Source organism: Sebastes umbrosus, chromosome 7, assembly GCF_015220745.1.
Source record: "Sebastes umbrosus isolate fSebUmb1 chromosome 7, fSebUmb1.pri, whole genome shotgun sequence".
NCBI lineage: Eukaryota > Metazoa > Chordata > Actinopteri > Perciformes > Sebastidae > Sebastes > Sebastes umbrosus.
In genome coordinates this window covers 33,399,066-33,419,892 of record NC_051275.1, presented here as the reverse complement: position 1 = coordinate 33,419,892, position 20,827 = coordinate 33,399,066, and the positions used below count along the sequence as shown (strand labels likewise).

Here is a 20,827-nt window from a genome sequence, read left to right as displayed (position 1 = left end):
TTGGGATTTCTTCCTCTGATGGTGAGATATTTCCAACAGTCCGTGAAGGCAGCATCCTCATGTGCAGCGTGACTATCTACGCAGCATGCAGTAGATGAGCTCTTATACACCTCCATGGTGCTGAGCTGTTATATACTAGAGACGGATTCATCCTCCATCTATTCTAAAAGGAAAAACAAGATGTACAAAAAACAAACCACGAGAATACAAATTGCAGCATCAGTTTCAATCGTTATTTTTCTAATGTTTGTGGAGGCTTGATGAAGAAGTGATTACACACGAAGCCATTTAGTTTATGCTTTAAACGTTTGAGGAATAAAACCAAAACCATTTTGAAATGTTTTGTTGTTTTTTTTGTTTTTTCTATGTTGCTCTATCGCGTTGAATTCTGGGCATTTCTCCCTGGTCCTCCCAACTTCTCACAGCTGCGTCAAGTTCCTATAATATGCACACTGTTACAGGAAACAGAAGGGTTGTATGTCTGAAATAAAGGCCTAACATGTGTATTTAAGGGAAATAAAAAAGAAAACATATCAACACTACACCCTCTAATGTAATACAATGATTTTGAGATGGTATAGATAACTAAAGGGTGTATTCCCCTAATGTGGGATACCTAAGCTCCAGTGGGTGTAGGTCTTCCTCAAACAAATACAAGTCAATAAAATGATTAAAATGATTAGTTAACACAAGCTGTGGTGTCAAGTGATCAAAATCACATGACATATCAAATGTCCAATCCACAATTTTTTTTTTTGCATTTCAGATTTCTGGACTATATGTATATACATATATATATATATATATGTATATGTATATAGTATACTATAGTATAGTAGTATAGTATATATATATATATTTGTTTATTATATATATATTATATATTGTTTTTTATATATATATATATATATATATATATATATATATATATATATATATTGTATATTAATATAGTCCAGAAATCTGATTTCACAAAATCACTTTTTTTTTTGCATTTCAGATTTCTGGACTTTATATATATATTAATATATAGTATACTATAGTATAGTAGTATAGTATATATATATATATATATTTTTATTATATATATATTATATATTTTATTATATATATATATATATATATATATATATATATATATATATATACGGATATATATATCATATATATATATAATATATAATATAAATATGTATTAATATATATATTAATATATTAACATATATATATATATATATATTAATCTGAAATGGAAAAATAATTCCCAGATTAGGCTAATTCACCTTTAGTGGTGCTCTACATCCTTTGCTTTAGTGTTTTGTTCAACGAACACAGAACGCATGGGTTTTATTTTGAAATTCCAACCCGGAAGCTTAATGCTCCTCATAGCGTGTACCTTGACCCCGGTAGATGTTTCACTGCCTCCATTCATTACATCGCATCCTCTCAGCAGCAGCAGCAGCAGCAGCTCTCTGCTCTCCGCCTTCAGCCCTCCTCCCTCCGCCCTCCCTCCTGCTTCTCTCCGCCTGCCTGCCTGCCTGCCTGGAGAAAGATGGCTGCTGCTCCGGTGGTGGTGGTGGTGAGGAGCTCCGGCTCCTCCGGCTCCTCCAGCCCCTCCGGCTCCGGCCCGGTACCGTCGCCGCCGCTCTGCCCGAGCTTCGCCGAGGTCTGCTCGTTCCTGGAGCGGTTCGGAGCCGTGCTGGATCTGCCCGAGATGACTTTCCCGCAGATGGAGAGGTATCTGCGGGACACCACGGCAGGTGAGAGATCGATGGTGGCGGTTAGTGGCGGTTGGTAGAGAAGAAGTGGTTAGAAGCTGCGACACTGAAGGAGAAGGACCACCATCACCACCATAACCGCCGTGATTGTGATGGTGATGGCCCCGGCAGAGCAGCGTTAGATCGGGGAGTTTAGTGGCAACATCTCGGCCCCGGTTGGAGCCCCTGAAAGCAGCATTTTGTGTCCCAAGTTTCTGAGTGAAAATGCTAACATAAAGCTAGCCAAACCTCACTCCACTTCCACCAAACCACAGCACCATGCTGTACTAAAGTTAGGGAGTACATTAGTTTGATTTAGAGTCAATAACACTGTTTGGTATTGATCTGTAAATGCTGTTAACTTGGTAGTGTTGGAGCCATGATGCAGCAGTGACCACACACACACACAGCCAGCTACCAGCTAGCTCCAGAGGGTCGTCAGGTGTGATTTGTCCCCGGCCTAGCCTCCCAGAGAGCCGGGTCTGGAGAGGACATCAGTGTCCCTCTTTGTGTCCCTTTTCCATCCAACATCTCAAACTGAGCCGCTGATGTTAGCTGCTAAAAACAGAGGATGTTCTTTATTTTGGTTGTCACATATTATGCACAGGCGCAGTAGAAACTCTGGCTAACTAGTTAGCATCGATGCATTTCAACTTTTGAGTCATAAAGTGCACTTGTTGTTGTTTTAAAGGTTATTGTTGAACAGAAAGAGACGGTAGAGACTCGTTAGTGTTGTTAGCTTGCTAGCTAGCTCTCAATAACCGTTAGTTCTGTAGCTCCTATTAGCTTCAGACATAATAAGCTCATGTTTATGTTGTAGTTAGCTATATTAGTTTTCTGATATTTCAGGCACTTGTTTTTTCTTTGTTAAGATTCTGAGTTTGTGTTGATTAATTAATCGTATTTCAGTTGACCGTGCCAGGCAGCAGAGAAAGCTGGGATTTCCTGTAAATGTATGGGCTCCTTAACAGTCTCACATCAGACCACACAGGTTTATATATAGACTTCATCAAAACCTTTAGAAGTGTCTCTATTAAAAATGCCAAAATTGATTTAATTGTAAATCTTTACATTACTCTTGTATATTTATTAATAAGATGAGATACCTCAAGGAAAAGCCTACTTTGAGGGTGTTTATATCAGATATTAACATAAACCTCTGTTAAAAACTCTGCAAGCAGAAAAACTATTAAATGCAGGAGATATTTATCAGAATAGGGGATTGTGACTTAATGACATTTTATTATAGACTGCATCAAAACCTTTATAATTGTCTCTACTATGTATTATTATCCTCTCATTCAAGATGTAAGATATAACTATTGTCAGGATTTTATGTTAAAACTGTTCTGCCTTCTAAATAAAATCCCATTGGCATTTTTACCTACGCTTATTAAGCTTATTTTACGTTTGGCCAACAAGAGTTTGCCAAAATAAAGATAAGACAAAGTTTTCTGACATTTCAGGCATGATTAACTGTTTTTTCTTTGTTGAGATTCTGAGATTGTGTTGATTAAAAATATTTCAGTTCACTGTGCCAGGCAGCAGAGAAAGCTGGAATTTCCTGTAAATTCATGGGCTCCGTTACAGTCTCACATCAGACCACACATGTGTTTATTTGAGTATTTTTATGATCTAATGATGTATTATTTAGTTATTAAACTGTGTAAACTGCTCAGAATTCAATGTACTTAGGTGCAAATGGCAAATACAACTCTTGAATCTGGAATCTATTAGCGTAGTTAAAAATGCCAATGGGATTTTATTTTGCAGTCTTAACAGTATCATGACAGACTTAACATAAATCCAGACACAGTAGTTATGACTTACATCTTGGATAAAAAGAAAATAATACATAATAGAGACAATTCTTAAGGTTTTGATGCAGTCTACAATGAATCATCTACAAATAAATTTCAGTTCACTGGGCCAGGCAGCAGAGAAAGCTGGAATTTCCTGTAAATTTGTGGGCTCCGTAACAGTCTCACATCAGACCAAACATTGTTATACGTTTATTTGAGTATAGTTATGTTCAAGGTTGTATTTTTTAGATATTAGCATAGTAGTTAAAAATGCCAATGAGATTTTGTTTAGAAGGCAAAACAGTCTTATTATAAATCCTGACACAATAGTTATGTCTTACATCTTGAATGAAAAGATAATAATACATAGTAGAGACAATTATAAAGGTTTTGATGCAGTCTATAATAAAAAAAAAAGTGAAAATGAGCCCCTTCTTTACCAGCTGCAACATTAAAGGAAAATATTCAAAAAATATAAAAGTATATATTTTTTTAAATATCTAAAATAATATCAGTAAAATATCCTATGAAATATTCCTTAAATATCAGAGAAATACCCTCAAATTATTAGTGAAATATATATATATATATATATATATATTTTTTAAATATTCTTAAAATACAAGTAAAATGTCAGATGTTTTTTAATATAAATTATCAGATAAAAATGTGTAAAATGTGCTCCACCTTTACCAGCTGCAACATTAAAATGATGAACAAATAAAATATCCCAAATTTATTGGTAAAATATCCCAAAAATATTAGTAAAGTAAGAGAGAGTAAGACATTAGCTTACTTACCAACCTCAATGAAGCAAGGCATTATAACCTTTATTCTGAAACAGCACAAAGATACCCTGACTTGTGTAAATGTGTTTACATTTACACAACTATCTACATTGTACATAGGAGATAAGTGGGAACTCCTGATCTGATGGGCCAAAATTAGAATGAAAAAAGTGTTTTTCCTGAGAATTAAATATTTTGCTGTGAGACCCCAAGCACCCGGGAAGTTGCTGGCACTCAATTCTGAGAACCACTGACATGGTAAACATCTGTTTACCCAGTATTCAGTAAACAACATAATATCCATAAGCTAGCACATCACCAGTTATCTGATAATACCTTCAATGTAGAAATAGTGAAAAAAGTAACTGTCAGTGCAGAAAGCACATTGCATATTATAAGCAGTATTGTTTTTATTGCTTATCTCAAGGCATTTAAGTTGCAGTGATAAACATAAGCCCCCAAAGATTGCAGTGCTACACAAGCGGTTTTAGTCTGTACAAACACATTTTACATTCACGGCCGGAATCATAAATGTAATTTTCCTTTTTATTCACTCACCAGTGGTTGGCCGTTTTCCAACAGCTGCTGGAAGAAATGTGAAATAAAAATCCCAGTGTTTAGGTTGACAGGGGTTGCTGTCAAGGTGTTGTTTATCTGTTGTTACACATCTGTTTATCATGGTAAACAAAAGGGCCATTAATCAACACCTCTGTTTTTGTTTATACATTAAGTATTATGTAAAGTCTTGAACCCAGTTTAAGATGTAATCACATCGTAGAGGTTCTACTTTCTCTATTGTCATGAACTTGGTTGTTTTAAAAAAATCACCCAATAGAACAATCTAACACTGTAACACTTAATAATGGAAATGTTGACTGTGTTTTATGATATGATTGATCTCCAGAAGGGAAATGTTTCCCTTTTAGCCTCCTAAACACCTGGCTTTAAAGTTGTGCTCTTCAGCAGAATTTGTTGTGGACTTCTAGTGACTTGTGAAAAGTTTAAATGAACAGTGTTATGTTTCTAATCATCTTCATGTGTTTTCCAGTTCCTAAACCCCTGGTGGAGCTCCATGTGAAGCTGCTCAGAAAACTGGGGAGATCTGTGACTACTGACCGCTGGGAAAAATACCTGGCTAAGGTGAGGGCTCTGTTTATGTCAGGGTTCAATGTTGATATTTTTCCCACTTGCCCAACGAGGAACAAAAGGAGAAACTCTCAACAAAGATGAGAAGGAGGCGAGATAGCTCACTCCTTAGCTACTCCAATCATCAGCTCCAGAAAAATAACGATGTGTTACTTTTACCACTTCCTAGGGCTGCACAATTAATCGAATATTAGTCGTGATCACGATTTTGACTTCCCACAATTAAATAAACATGATCGAATGCGATATTGACGTTTAAAATGCTCTGCTCGTAGAATAGATTGAGAGCATAAAATGGTTTACTAGCCCGACGTGGCATTTTACTTGCCCTGGTTAAGTGGGCAATCCTTATAGTTGAGCCCTGTATGTGTGTGTTTGTAATGTGTAGGGCTGTCCTCTACCAAAGAAATTCTTAATTGACTAACATTCATACGATTTTGTTGAATAATCGATTAGTTGATTTAATCGACAGATCTGTTTCTCCACAAAGAATCACACAGAAGCACCACTTTAAATCTTGTGTTTATCAGAGATGTGCTTATAAGTTTCTTGGAAATAAGTCATTCAGCATGAAAAAAGCAGAAAAACGACTAATCGTCACAGTTGACTAAGACCAAAAGGACCGATTAGTAGACTAATTGATTAAGAGGGGGTAGCCTTAGTAAAGTGTTTGACTTCAGATTCCACTTGGCTGCACATTATTAAACATGGCTTGCTGAAGAGGTTCAACCATCAGTATAAGTCCAGCTGAGCTTGCATGCTGCATCTCAAGTTTCTCACCTGTGACCACACCCCGCTGCTAAAATTAATTGTTCAGGAAGCGTTCGTTAGTGGAGATGGGGTGCAGTTACAGACCCCTGTTTGTCATTTACTGTAGGACGATAACAAAGTAGTATTTATAAAGAAAACTCTGACCTCGTAGAGCTTTAAGTAGAGTGAACTTCCAACACTAACTGTAGAGCCTTACTGCTGTTGTGGTCAACAGATTAAACCAGACATATCAGCACACATCAGACAGAGAAGTTGTACGCAGTGACTATATCTAATCATTATTTCCTGTAGGTTTGCCAGGAGTTGAACAGTACCTGGGCATGGGAGCTGGAACAGAAGGGCTACCAGGAGATGTCCATGGAGTGCAAGTCATGCATCCTCAAAGTATGACCTGTTTTTACTAATAATGTAATAAGTGTATCTAAAAGACTGAAACATCTGCAGTCAATGCAACAACCACATTCATCTTTTTGTTATATCCTTTCCGCCTTCAACTCCCTCCTCTTTCTTTCTACACGTTTATTTTGTTTACCCTACAGTATCTCTGTGAGTGTCAGTTCGATGACAACCTGAAGTTCAAGATGGCGATTAATGAGGAGGAACCAGAGAAGATGCGTATGCAGCCTATAGGTCGGGACAAGCAGGGCCTGATGTACTGGCTTCAGCTGGACCAGGAGCAGAACATCCGGCTGTACACGGAGGAGCAGGACGATCTGGACGGATCCACCTGGAAGTGCATCGTCAGGTATTACTCTTCTGGTGGATATGCACCTCCATCACCAGTGTCTCAGGCCGCAATCACATATATAGTTATTGTTTGTAAATATATAGTTCTTTACAATCTGGATCTTATTTTATTAGAAAAGTTGTTTGTCATAATTTTATTTGGTTAGGTTCACATTGCAAATTAAAATGCCAACCTTGTCTTAAAGGGTTAGTTAGATAGTCAGTGTATTACCTATTATTACGTTCGTCACGCCCCCAGTGTGGAGAAACAGACAGGAGTACCAGCATGGGAGCAAAGCAATGTACTGCTGTGGACGGGGGAAGCAGCAAAACGGATTTTAGACACCTAAAAGAATCAATATCAGGTTAAGTGTACGCTATATTTAGAATATTTTTACCGCTTTACCTTGCCGTCAGAAAGCCCTTTCCGAGGGGAAACTGAAGTCATTATCGATGCTCTCTTCAAAGCCACCAGACTCCATTGACAAAAACAGCTATTTTACATCTCAGAACTCAGGAGTTGATGGTCTACCGCTGCCTCGATCGGTTAGTTTGTTTGTTAGTGTATGACTGGTATTTTAAAGGGTTAGTTCGGATTCACCAAAGTCACACAATAACGCAAACCAACTAACCGATCGAGGCAGCAGTAGACCAGCAACTCCCGTGTTCTGCAAGGTAAAATTAATGCCTTTGTCAATGGAGTCTGGTGGCTTTGAAGAGAACACAGATGGATATAACGGCTTCAGTTCCCAGTCAGAAAGGGCTGTCTAACAGTTAGGTAAAGTGGTGAATATATTCTAAATATACTGTATCATTAAAATGACTGTCTAAAATGCGTTTAGCTGCTGCCCCCGACCACAGCAGTACATTGCTTTGCTCTTGTGCTGGTACTGCTGTCTGTTTCTCCAAACTGTGGGCTCGCCGACCATCATCTACTGTAGGTTCATATAGTGGATAAGTACCTCATACAACCCCACTTCAAAACATACAAACTATCCCGTTAAGTCTGTCTTAAAGTAGTCTTGTCACTTATTTTCTTTTGAAAAATGAATTGTTTGTCCCTGCTGGAGAACAGCCTGCAGTGTCATGTCAGTTCACCACCAAATCTATTCATATTCTGTTCCCTTCTTGTTCTGTATCTTGTCTTCTCAGGACTCGTAACGACTTGGCTGAGGCTCTGGAGCTGCTCAAGGCCCAGGTTGAACCCAAACAGAATCCGGACCAGGACCAGGACCAGGACCAGGACCAGGACCAGAACCAGAACCAGGACCAGAACCAGGCTGGATCCAGGACTGCCAGCCCTACAGAAAAAGATGCAGGTATGCTGGGCGAATGAGTAGATGTGGCTTTGGAACACAGGAGTTATATTATGGATGGAAAAATCATCATTGGATTGAGAGCTCATCATCTTCTGTCCTTCATGTTAGTCGACACACTATTGAGATTTGTATGTCTATAGATGCCACTCCAAGCAATCTCCAAGTTATCAGACATGACAGAATAACATAATAAACAATTACTAAAAACATCAGAGGCAGTATAATCTAATCAAAAGCTACACAAACTGTATTCAGAGCCATTTTTCTCTTTTCAGGCCAAACAAAAAGTCAAAATATCAAAAGTGATCTAATGATCTCAAGTTAAACAATTGAAAAGTCCAGTATCACACATCTTTTTCTCACTTATTCGACATTGTGCAGATAGTCACCCATCAGTAGTAATACTGATGGGTGAAAAACTAAAATACCCAAGAGGCCAAGATTGTTTGTGAAGGACTGAGTTTAGTTAATGGGGTCACCTCTTACTGCAAAAGTAAAGATTCACAACAACGCTGTTTGTGTTTGTGTGTCTGTGTTATGTCGATTTAGGGGATGAGGCCATTGGAAGCACCAAGTCTCAACCTTCCAAGATCACAGAGGAGGTTGACCCTGTAAAGGAAGAGGAACCCCTAACACAAGGTACGTAGAACAAAGAAACTACAGGTTATCTCACGTTTACGCTTTTATTTCATGAGAAAGGCACACTTGAATTAAGTAAGTCTGTTAACCGCACAATATGTGATTTTCTGCCGCTAGGAGTGTCTTAATCAAAACAATAACAAAATACAGAGTTTGGTGAAAAATCATTGGAGGGGGGGCCCTCTACCCCTGTCATGACGATCACTATCTCTGTCAAATAAAGGCAAAAGCCCAAAAAATAAGCTTTAAAATATAAATCAGTGGAGGCCGGGGCTGCGAGCCGAGCTGCCGCTAACATTTGCTCAGCTTGTTTCTCTGATAACTTCAGATCCATATGTCCAGTGACTAAAATCCTTCATCCGGTTAAAATAAAGAGTTAAAAACGTGGTTTAAAACGGATAAAAAGGTGAATTTATAACAGCTTCTGGCAGACAACCACAACGCATGCGACTCCAAGGGGGTTTGACGCCATTGACAGGCGACCAAATGAAACGGACCGTTACCTTGATTAAACATTTATAATTTCTCTTTTGAGTTTTAGTTTGAAAATTGATGGAAACAGTTGAGATAACGCAACTAAACAAAATATATCACACAGGTCTAGTTGTTTTTTAGACATTTTAATGTGGAAAAGTTGCATATTATAAGATGATGTATAGGTGGTAGAATCTAAAGGATGGATCTGATCATCCTTGATGTGTTGAGATGAATGACACCATTTTGGGGCTTTTTTTTTTTGCTTAAATGGAAAGTGTGCAGTAGAGAGATGACTCAAACTAAGGGTGTTGTGCTTAGATGGTCAGTGTCTTAAACCTCTAGAGCACCAGGACACCCTTCAATTTTGTTTCTATCACTGAAAAAGGGGGACAGGTAACTGGCCAAAGTCTCCACTACTATCAGCTACTGCTACCAGCGTTTTAATGATAGTTCTGTACCTGATGTGCTCCTTGCACTCTGTCCCTCTCTTGTTTGCTGTTTCTAGGAGTGTAACTGTTTTGTCTTTTTTGTTTTGCAGTTGCAGTTGCAGTTGCAGTAAAGCTGGAGGAGACGCAGCCCACCAAGCAGGAAAACACTGAGGCTGAGGTGAAAGAAGAGAAGACGGACCACAAATCATCACCTGTTTTTGACAACCGCGTGAGCACGATCACCACCATCATCAAATCAGAATCCAGGGACGCCGACGCTCCCAAAAATGCTGTGTCAGTCGTCATGGCACCAGGTGCGACTGTGGCAAAACAGGAAATGAACAAGGAAGAGGAAGCAGAACGGGCTGTTGTCAGGAGCAACCAGCAGGCCAAGATACCACTGAAGAAGAGGGAGCTTAAGATTGCTGAGAGCTATCACAGCAACCACCTCAACAACAGTAACAGCAGCAGTATTATTGTTTGCAACCCTTCTGTGATCCAGACCAAGGAGAGTCATGGAAAAGAGGGGAAGTTGCCAAGCTCCTTAGCGCCCCCTGGTGGTCCACCTGCCTCACAACCGCAACTAGTGGTCACTGCATCGAGGCTAGAACTGAGCAACGGGAGAGCGTCTCTTACCTTGCCGCATAAAGAGGGACAAAATGGAGTCATAGGGGTCATAGGTCAAGTCGGCGTTATAGGTCATGTAGGGGTCATTCGTAGCCCATCTGAGCGTCACCGACCCTCCGGTGCTGAGCAGCAGGAACAAAATGGGCCCAGTTTAGACCACCGGGGATCCAGAGCTGTAGAGGAAGAGAAGGAAGTGAGCCGGCAGTCAGTGCTGGTAAGGAAGGGACCTGTTGAAGGGGAGACGGCAGCAGCAGCAGCCGCCGCTCTTCCTCCTCCTGCCGCGATGGAAGCTCAACCAGCCAGAAAACTACAGTTGTCACCCTTAAAATCTGATCCACTCCCTGAAGCTGTAGAGGAAAAAGTGGATTCTGTTAGTCTTTCCTCACTGTCTCAGCCCACAGAGGACCCCAAAAGACAGACGGCAGAAGACCTGGATAAGAATACCACAGAAGGGGAGACAAAAACTGGACACAGCAGTCGTCAAGAGAAGGATGAGAACCTGGAGGAGAGGAGAAGAGAGGTGTCTGGGCGCCCTTTGGCAGAAGAAGGAAATAAAGATGACCATGAAAAGAATGAAAGCAATTTAGGAAAGGAGGCAGAATCAGGGAGCACCACTCCACCTCTAAAAGTAGACCAGCAGGATAAAAAGGACCATCAGGGAGATGGGGTCAATGGTGGGTTGGCTGCCCAGGTTAGGGTGAAGGACATTGGGCTTGGATCAGTGGAGAAGCAGGGTCCCCGGGAGGAGGCCTCCTCTGAGCTCCAGAAAGAAGGAATAAGGTTGAAGATCAAGATTCCTCCTCACCGGAGAAACAAGTTAAGGGGGAAAGGGGGAAAGGAGGAAGAGAAAGAGAAAGAGCAGGAGGTGCAAGAGGAAGGGAGGACGCTGAGGAGATCTGCAAGGATTTGCAGGTACATGTATAACAAAATTCATGAAATTGGGGTTTAGAAAATAAACATTTTGTATTTGTGTGTCCATTGTAATCTGACAATAAATTCAGTCCCATCTACACTTTTTTTCTTGAAGATCTGCTTTGCCAACCTGCAGGCCGAGCTCAAAGGCGACTGAGAGCCAGAAAAAGAAACCGCAAAAAAAACAGGCACTTTCTACCAAAACGAGGGAAGAAGAGGAGGAGGAGGAGGGAGAAGAGGAAGATGATGAAGAGGAGCAAAGCTCAACTATAAAGAAAGACATAAAAACAGAACCTGTTGGGCAAATTAGGAAACAGAGGGTAATCAGTTTCTAAAAGTGTGTCCTGAGAGTGAACACGTACACTTGGGTTTTCTTTTGCTCTATTTTTTTTTTTGTCCGTTTGACTATTTCTCTGTTGCATTTTCAGGGTAAACGGAGGCATCGACGTGCCCGATGGTCCAACATTCGTGCCAAGAAACGCAAACTGAACGAGGGAGAAGAGGTGGAGGACAGAGGGAGGAAACGAGGAGAGGGGGAGAGCGAAGGAGGGAGCGACTCAGAAGAATCCTGTAAATCAGAGGAGATTCCCAGTGAGGATGCCTGCAGTCACTGTGGCCTGCCCAACCACCCTGAACTGGTGAGAGAGAAGAGCGTGTGGTTGTTTGAGGCACTGTTTCTCCATTTTATTATACACATAGAAAAGTATTTGGACACCGGCTGTTCACATACATTTGGGTAGTTTTTGTTTGGGGCTGTTCTTTTATGATTGGTGCAAGGCCCCATGGTTTGAATTAAGGGACATTTTTAATGCCACAGCATGCAGTGGTGTTGAAGACTAGCAAATAGAAAATATTGAGGCCATTTAAAGGCTTGGTTGTTGCAAAGAGTTGCCACTGTGAGAGTTATTTTACTGCACAAATATATATATGTGTGTGTGTGTGTGTGTGTGTGTGTGTGTGTGTGTGTGTGTGTGTGTGTGTGTGTGTGTGTGTGTGTGTGTGTGTGTGTGTGTGTGTGTGTGTGTGTGTGTGTGTGTGTGTGTGTGTGTGTGTGTGTGTGTGTGTGTGTGTGTGTGTGTGTGTCCTTCAGATCCTGCTGTGTGACTCTTGTGATAATGGATACCACACTGCCTGTCTGCGGCCACCGCTCATGCTGATTCCAGATGGAGAGTGGTTCTGTCCACCCTGCCAACATGTAAGCTGTATGTTTGTGACAGAGAGAGAGACCGACGCATATAAAGCACATTTTATCAAACTGTAAACCTGTTTACGTTTTGGTGGTAAAACTCCACCTGATGTCAAATAGTCATTATATAAAACTAAAAAAACTCTAAAATAATTTGGTCAGTAATGTCTTAAAACTGCAGTAGGTAGAAATGGAGCAAATATGATTTTAAAATAAGTTATTTTTATAAAACGTTCGCTATATCCAGAGAGTAGTGCATGAGACAGGTAATCTGAAAAAAATCATGTGACTCTGTGTCCTCCGGTGTCCTCCAGTACTCCTAACGGCATCTGCAAGATTTCACAGACCGGAGGAAAACAACCAGTCAGAGCTGATCTGAGGTCTGCTGTCCAGCTGCCGTCTATGAGAGCCAGCTGTCAATCACTCGCAAACTCCGACCAAACGGTCAAACTAGGCAGCGCTGATCAAATATGAATCAATATTCTGTATTCTGTTATGACTATTTCTCGCCTTAAATGCTTTCAGAATCATCTTGTAGTGTACTGTTTAGCTGTAAAATGAGAACGTTTGTGACCCGGCAGCCATGTTGAGATCTGCTGAGGAAATACCAAGCACCGCCCACCAACTGGAGCCCAGCCAATAGGAACGTTCTCTCAATGAAATGACCTGTGATTGGTCAAAGTCTCCCGTCACAGGCTAGATTTTTCTAAAGCCTGAAAACAGAGCCATGAGGAGGTGCAGAAGTCTAGTTTTCTCTCAGAACACTTGAATTACAATATGCTGAAAGGTTATTATGGTTATTGTTGCCTACTGAAGCTTTACTTTAACAAAAGATAGTGTTTCATGTCGCCCAAACACAAGCAGCTGAACAAGAACTTGTTCAAGAGTTTGATACAAATCAGGAACTATTGGATCAAAGAATAAGCAAATAATTCTGTCCAGACATTTAACGTCAGCTTTCAGTACTTGAAAGCTTCGGACACATTTCAGTGGTACTAGCAGAGCGTTGAGGTTCCTTAATAAACAAGACATTTTAAAAGAGACGTTTTCCAACGTTTGATTTGTGTTTTTCTGGGTTTTCCTCCCTTCAGAAGCTGCTGTGTGAGAAACTGGAGGAGCAACTGCTGAACCTGGACAGCGCTCTGAAGAAAAAAGAGAGAGCAGAGAGGAGGTAAACACACACACACACACGCACACACACACACACACACACACACACACACTATGTTCGACTTTCTGAAAAAAACTCTAAAGGTCAAAATGATGTGTATTTTGACCCTCCTCTCTGTCTGTCAGGAGGGAGCGGCTGGTGTACGTAGGAATCAGTGTGGAGAACATCATCCCTGTGAGTAAAAGTCTTTTCATTGTAACACACAGCTTCATTATAATCCCTGTCAGTTTAAACACATGGGGAATAATGTGATTACTTCAGTGCATATCTATACTGGTTTTATTAGGCCTGTCAAAGATAATACGTTAACGCAAATTTGTTTTAACGCCACTAATTTATTTAACGCAATCGGTCTTTCAGAGGTTGTAGCGGGTTCAGTTTTAAAGCTAGAGTGAAGATACTGATATCATATGAAGCTATCCATTCATTATGATATATTTATAATCCATTGATTCCAACCATGTCATACTAGCTTGTCGCGAAGGAGGCTAAATAACTCCAAACTTTTGGCGGGGAAAAAACTGTCATGGCAATTTTCAAAGGGGTCCCTTGACCTCTGACCTCCAGATATCTGAATGTAAATGGGTTCAAATGGGTACCCACGAGTCTCCCCTTTACAGACATGCCCACTTTATGATAATTACATGCAGTTTGGGGCAAGTCATAGTCAAGTCAGCACACTGACACACTGACAGCTGTTGTTGCCTGTGGGGCTGCAGTTTGCCATGTTATGATTGGAGCATATTTTCTATGCTAAATGCAGTACCTGTGAGGGTTTCTGGACAATATTTGTCATTGTCAATCTGCAATTTCCAATGTTGCAACACAGCATGAAACAGCATGGTGTAAAAGATGCTCATATGTTACCGTGCAACATTTAGAATAATTTGTCTTGACTGTTTTAGGAGGGCGATGAGGGGGAAGAGGAGAAGTCGACGAAGAAGAAGGATCCCAAAAAGAGCAAAAATCTGGGGAGGAGATCAACCAGAACCAGGAAGAACATCAGCTACAGGTATGTGATGTTACATTCAGTGTTTCTCACCAAAACACATTGTGTGCATCCTTGAAGCGTAACAAAAGTAGATCAAACATTTGCAAAGCTAATTAGCTTTTTTTTAATAATGTGCGACCTCCATCGTTTACATTCATGTTTACATTATCTAGCAGGCTTCTTCTTTCTTGTGTTTTACTGGGTGCATTGCTGCCACCAACTGTTGATACATGGAAACACGTGAATGGATGTACTGGTCCATATTTCAATTTGACCATTTACAGTGCTAGAGAGACTCTTAATATGCTTCAGTACATCTGCAGTGATCATGAATGTGAGGGGAAATGGTTAAAATGGCCCGACGCTGTGTCATATTTGCAAACAGATTTGAATTTTGCAAAAAGTCTTGCAATAAAAACATAAAATCCCAGACAGGAGCTATCAGCATCTGATCTGTGTTGCAGGTTTGACGACTTTGACGATGCCATTGACGAGGCTATAGAGGAGGACATCAGGGACCTCTGTGGAGGTGAGTGAACGACGCAAAGGTTAAAGCAGAATTCATGCTGTTGATAACGTGATAAACTACAGCATTGGAAACGGACATTTATACATTATTTATTTAATTTTTTACACATTACTTTATTTTATTTCTGCCCTTACATGGCAGCTATTCAGAGCAGGTCTGCAGCTCAGTGTTGGGGTTGATGAATATATCAGTATTTGAAGGAAACACAGTTTATATTGTGTATATCTTCCGAACATGATGACAATGAAAGAGATCCCTTCCTTAGAAGACCTGGCAGGAAAAGAAAACATTAATGATGGCTTAGTTTTAATTAGTTACTCCAGTAAGACAGCATAATACCAGGGCCCTGAGACTGACACACCTAAATGGAATGCAGCCATTGTTCATGTTAGATTACTTCCTGCTGATGCATGTCACAATGTGCTGGGAGTAAGGCTGCATTCACACACAATCAGGTGTTTCGACGTTTAGCACAGAGTTGCGCGGTGGTGTGGGAGTGTCACTTAAAGGGTTGCGGTAATGCTACTAAAAGCAGTTTGCCAATCCCCATTGAAGAACAAAAGAGAAGAAGAAGAAGAACTTTAACCCCTGACCCAGATCTTTTCCTCCATTTCCTGTCCGCAAACTCAAACAATTGGACCCAAACCAAAGGAAGCTTCTTCGTATCGCTATTTTGCAGCATAGACTGAAAGCCAGATGCAGACGTTGACGCTGGGTACAAGAAATACACCAAGCGAGGACACAACTGGGAGAGTTCTTCTTTCTGTGGGTGTATTCAGGTCTGATGGCCGCGATTGGCCACTGCAGCGTTTTCAACTTTTCGCCGCACGGCTTCCTTTTTATTGTTTTCGGCATCCCCTGCGGTCCCTACCGCCACAGCCTAAACGTACTAGCACATTGAAATGAATGGGAGGACTGGCGTTTTTGCCTGATTTGATGTGAATCCAACTTAAAGGCTTATAGGAGCCATAGGTGGGTAAAGAGCAATTACCGGAAGTTGTAAAGGTTTCTTCAAAATATATAAATGGGTTTATAATCGAACAATATCGCCATGTAGGAAGAGTTAGAGGATTGGCTGATGGGGCAGCTCATATGGGCCGTATGAACGGTGCTGCGATGTTTAACTTGAGGTGAAAAGTGAACGAACTACATAGTCAGTGAATCTTTGGACTGAACTGAATGAAATGATTTGAATCAGCAAAGAGATTTATGGTTCCCCACCTCTAAATTCATGGTGTCTGGTCTTTGTGTCTATTAACTTCTTAAAATCACCCCATTATTTTGAATCACTGACAAACATTCTGCACATTTCTTCCACAGCTACAGAAACAGCAGTTTGTTAGTAAGAGTACCCAGTTTCTGCCCATGTTGCGATGCATCATATTGTTAACGTTTCCACCACATTAAGACGACTGAGAAGCCGAACTCTAACGATAGATTTAACCCACTTATCTGTTCTGATGTATGTAGGAGCCGGGCAAGGCCGAGACATCACCGCTATCCTGTCGGAGGACGGGAAGGAGAGCCAGCGGCCAATCAGAAGCCAGGCTATCTCTGCCAGGAACAGGAAGAAGCGGAGACTGAACGACCTGGAGAGTGACAGCACGGCAGCAGAGAGCGAAGACGAGTTCATGCTCAGCAACAGGTAACACACACACACACACACACACACACACACACACACACACACACCTACCTGCATTTCTCTTCCTCGTCTTTTGTTTGCTTCCATCGGTCTTATTTTTTCTTCCTCTTCCCCCACAAAGCTCGGAGGATGAAGATTTTGCTGCGTCAGGTGCTGATGATGACGAGGAGGACGATGACGATGCGGGCAGCGACGTGGGCAGCGTGGAGAGTGGGACTCGCCCCAGACGGGCGGCGAAAGGGGCACCTAAAATCCGACCCAGCAGGACCCAACGCCGGGGCCGGAAACGGCTGAGACGGCGGCGGAGACGCTCCTCCGAGGAAGAGGAGGAAGAAACTGATGAAGAAATGGGTGAGGGGAAACTGCCACGCTGCAAGATAGAATTGTTTTGCGTTACAGTTGCAGAGCTGATTGATTGTGTGTGAGGAGATAAATAGTGCTGTGATGTTTTAATCACGTTCATAAAGGGACCTGCTGTTGTTGCAGCTGATGTAAGTTGATTTCATCAGGATGGAAATCCCCTGAAACAGCGTTTAGGCATAAATACAAAATGTAATTCAACTTTAATATTACAGTTTTTATATAAGTAAAAATGTCAAACATCTGAAATGAGAGGATTTGTTGCGTTTATATGTCATATCTTGTTGTAAACTGAATATCTTTTTAAAACATAAAGATATTCAGTTCACAATGATATAAAACAGAGAAAAGAGCAAATCATTTGGGAACCAGCGAATATCCATTCTGGAACTAATTGATTATCAATGTAGTTATCTGTAAATTGTTCATGTCCTCTCCAGGCTCCGATCAGTTCAGCGACATGACTGACAGCGATGCTGAAAAAAAGAGGCGGGGTCTGAGGCGTGGCCAGCGCCAGCAGGTCAACTACCGCGAGACGTCGGAGTCGTCAGACAACTCCCGGGCCTCCGCCAAGAAGGTCAAAGTTAGACCCCGCGGCAGACCACGCAAGGAGCACCTCTCGAGCGACTACAGCGATGGTCAGTCAGATCGCCCTCTGAGCATGTGTACCAGTTCACGCTGCTTCACACACATTCAGTTTAAGATAGAAACGGGCTCTCCAGTCAAGGATTATTTGTGTGAATTGGATAAAGAAAACAAATCTTACAACTGACCAGGGTAACGGCTAGGGATGGGCAAAAAATCGATTCACCTACTAGGAGGAAGTTACCACTTTTATTGTTGTAGTCTGAGTAACGTGACGTCATATCTGTTCCGTATCCTTCAACCAAAACACACAGCAGCCAGCCGCCGCGAGCCAAAACGAAAAAGTAGAAACCGGCAGAGGGTCCGCGTGGATACGACCTGCACCCTCACATGTTAAATCCAGCGTGGTAAACACTACACATCCAGTAAAGGATGGAAACACTTTGGGTTTCACACATTAACAGGAAAAGCAGAGCTAGACATCACAGCTAAAGCTGCATGCTAACTCTGTCACGGACAGGAAACGTTATCGTATCGCGGTAACGTGCGGTCAAGCCAGCCGTCGCTCTCATCTCCGTGGTAAAATGGGCCGATGCTACGACTGTAGAGCACCCATATACTGACATTTATGTTCTCTGCATTCAAACGGCCCGATGGAGCTGACCATGGATGGATAAAGAGAACGGAGCTGACGGGAGAACTGGCTACTTGTGTTGTTTATCAAAGTTCTTCTTTCTGATGCACATTTTCTTGCTGTTTTCTTTGATCAGAAAAATAATTTAAGTGCATCTCAGCAATTTTACTGAATCGCAAAGATTTATTCCACCCCACAAATCCTTCCTCTTTCTTTTTCTTTTAGTGACGCCTTCTTCCAGAGACTCTGAGGAGGAGGAGGATTATGAAGATCAAGAGGATGATGACCAGAGAAGAAGAGTGAACAAGAGGAGAAGAAAGGAGGAAGACCTCCGGAGTAACCGGACGAGAGAAAAGCGGAGGAGGTACGAACGCGATGAAGAAGAGGAGGATGACGACAGAGAGAGAGGAAGGCGTCTGAAAAGGAAACTATTAGAGAAGGAGAAGACGGACAAAGACAAGCGGAGGAGGTTAAAGAGGACAGAAAGAGAAGAAGAGGACCTGGAGAAGATGGGCAGGGGGAAGAGGAGAGAGATATTGTCACAGCAGCGGCGCAAACGGCTCGCTCAGATGCTGAAAAAAAGGCGGCCTTCGACGGACGACGAGGACGAGGACGAGGAAGACTCAGAGGAATCAGAGTCGTCGTCGGAAGAGGATCGTCCAATCCGCAAAAGACTCAACCGCATCGACTCTGATGATGATGATGATGATGATAATAATGATGATGATGATGAAGAAGAGGAAGACGATGAGGAGGAGGGAAGACAAAAGGTGACGATGAAGAAGTGTTCAGCGGTGGAGAGGAGGGCCGACAGCGACACTCAGGAAAAGGGGAGAGGCCGCAGCCTGTCTCCGTCAAACGGACATCGGACCTCCAGAGGCCCGGCGAAGCCCGGGGCTGGAAGTCCCTCTGTCCCACGGGACAGTGAAGGGTCAGGCAGGCACAATGGCCCCTTACATCCAGAGGAGGAGGAGGAAAAGGGGGAGGAAAAGGAGGAGGAAAAGGAGGAGGAAAAGGAGGAGGAAGAGGAGGAGGAGGAGGGCCAGACAGACTCATTAAACTCTGTCCAGAACAGTCCGCAGTCATGATGGCTGTGTTTGTGTGAATAACGCTCGCTTCTTTGTTTTTTTTCTTTTAACTGTCAGGCCTTTCACCCACAAATGGACCTCTCTCCACCTCCGCCTCTTCCTCTTCTTACTCTCCTGTCTTGCTCTTCCTCCCCGCTGTCGTGTTGTGTTAGAGTGCTCTCCGCCATCACATACTGTATGATTACACTCATCGTCACCTCTGGCGGAAGGTAACCCGCCAGCCAGCAGGACCAAAAAGCATCCTCGCACCAGGACTGGCAGCACTTCCTGTTTCAGTGGACGCATTCGCACGCAGCCGGAGGTTCTCGTGATCTCTGAACTCTTGATTTACGGACGTCTCTCTGGTGGATCCAAGTGGCAGGGTGATAGTGGATTCATCCCCATGTGGGTTAGGGTTGAATTGGGAGTCTGTTTGTAGTGTACCTCAACATAAAGCACTTCATCATTCTCATAGCACTTAATAGCTCGCCGCCAAGGAGAGTGTCAGTGTCAAACCGAACACTTTGGATCATATGACCTGATGGTTACAGACACCAGACACACAAAGTATCTACCCATGCTGAGAGTTTTTGGTTTTATCTGTCCAGGTTTTCAGATATCTGCCTCCACTCCAAAACAATGGAAGTGAGTTGTATTTGTGGTTCTCACAACGGTGTTTTAAATGTCGTGGTGCTGTACTGAAAAATGACCCAGTAGCCTTACGGGTGGGGGGACATTTGTTGCATGTCATACCCCCCTCTCTCTCCCCATGTTTCCTGTCTCTCTCTACACTGAAAAAAGATAAAAGTGATCTAGTTAACAGTAAATCTCTAGACTTTTTAAATGCTCTTTTTTCAGCACAGTGAGCACCACAAACTAAATAAGGATTCACCTCCACGTTGTTGAGACAGATGTTCAGACAGATAACCTGCAAATATAAAACCAGAACTATCTGCACGGTTAGATCCGAATCAATCCTCATAGCGTGACGCTTCTTGTAAGTAATCCTGGACATGATCATGACCCAAATAACAGCCTTATTTACATGCAAATACTGTAATAATCAGTAGTTGGGTCCCAATTCAGGGGCAGGATCCACTGAAGGACTGGGCCCAAGAAGGGGGTCAGACTAAACCAGCTCCTCCTCCCCACATGAAATGGTTCAGCAACACTAACGCTGCATTCAGGTGCCCCTTGTCAACTTGTAAAGTCCAAAAATTTGCTCTCAAACAGCCGACAAAGAGCTCAATACCAGCGGTAAACTCCA

The 20,827-nt window shown here is 42.1% G+C and overlaps 1 protein-coding gene across 4 annotated transcripts; it reads left to right on the top strand.

Moving 5' to 3' along the window:
- Nucleotides 1–1,402: 1,402 nt before the first annotated feature.
- Nucleotides 1,403–20,630, top strand: rsf1a (remodeling and spacing factor 1a). 4 transcript variants are annotated; one of them, XM_037775191.1, is made up of 18 exons: nucleotides 1,403–1,760; nucleotides 5,396–5,487; nucleotides 6,556–6,648; nucleotides 6,804–7,009; nucleotides 8,143–8,309; nucleotides 8,859–8,948; nucleotides 9,964–11,392; nucleotides 11,508–11,712; nucleotides 11,821–12,030; nucleotides 12,483–12,587; nucleotides 13,670–13,749; nucleotides 13,875–13,923; nucleotides 14,655–14,761; nucleotides 15,205–15,269; nucleotides 16,740–16,914; nucleotides 17,036–17,265; nucleotides 17,715–17,912; nucleotides 18,719–20,630. In XM_037775191.1, exons 1-18 carry the CDS (start codon nucleotides 1,553–1,555, stop codon nucleotides 19,579–19,581), a joined length of 4,572 nt encoding a protein of 1,523 aa, XP_037631119.1. In that variant the 5' UTR covers nucleotides 1,403–1,552; the 3' UTR covers nucleotides 19,582–20,630. The 4 variants fall into 4 exon arrangements, with proteins under 4 accessions (XP_037631119.1, XP_037631120.1, XP_037631118.1 ...); XM_037775192.1 differs by having other exon boundaries at nucleotides 9,958–11,392; nucleotides 11,529–11,712; XM_037775190.1 differs by having other exon boundaries at nucleotides 9,958–11,392.
- The last annotated feature ends 197 nt before the right edge of the window (nucleotides 20,631–20,827 follow it).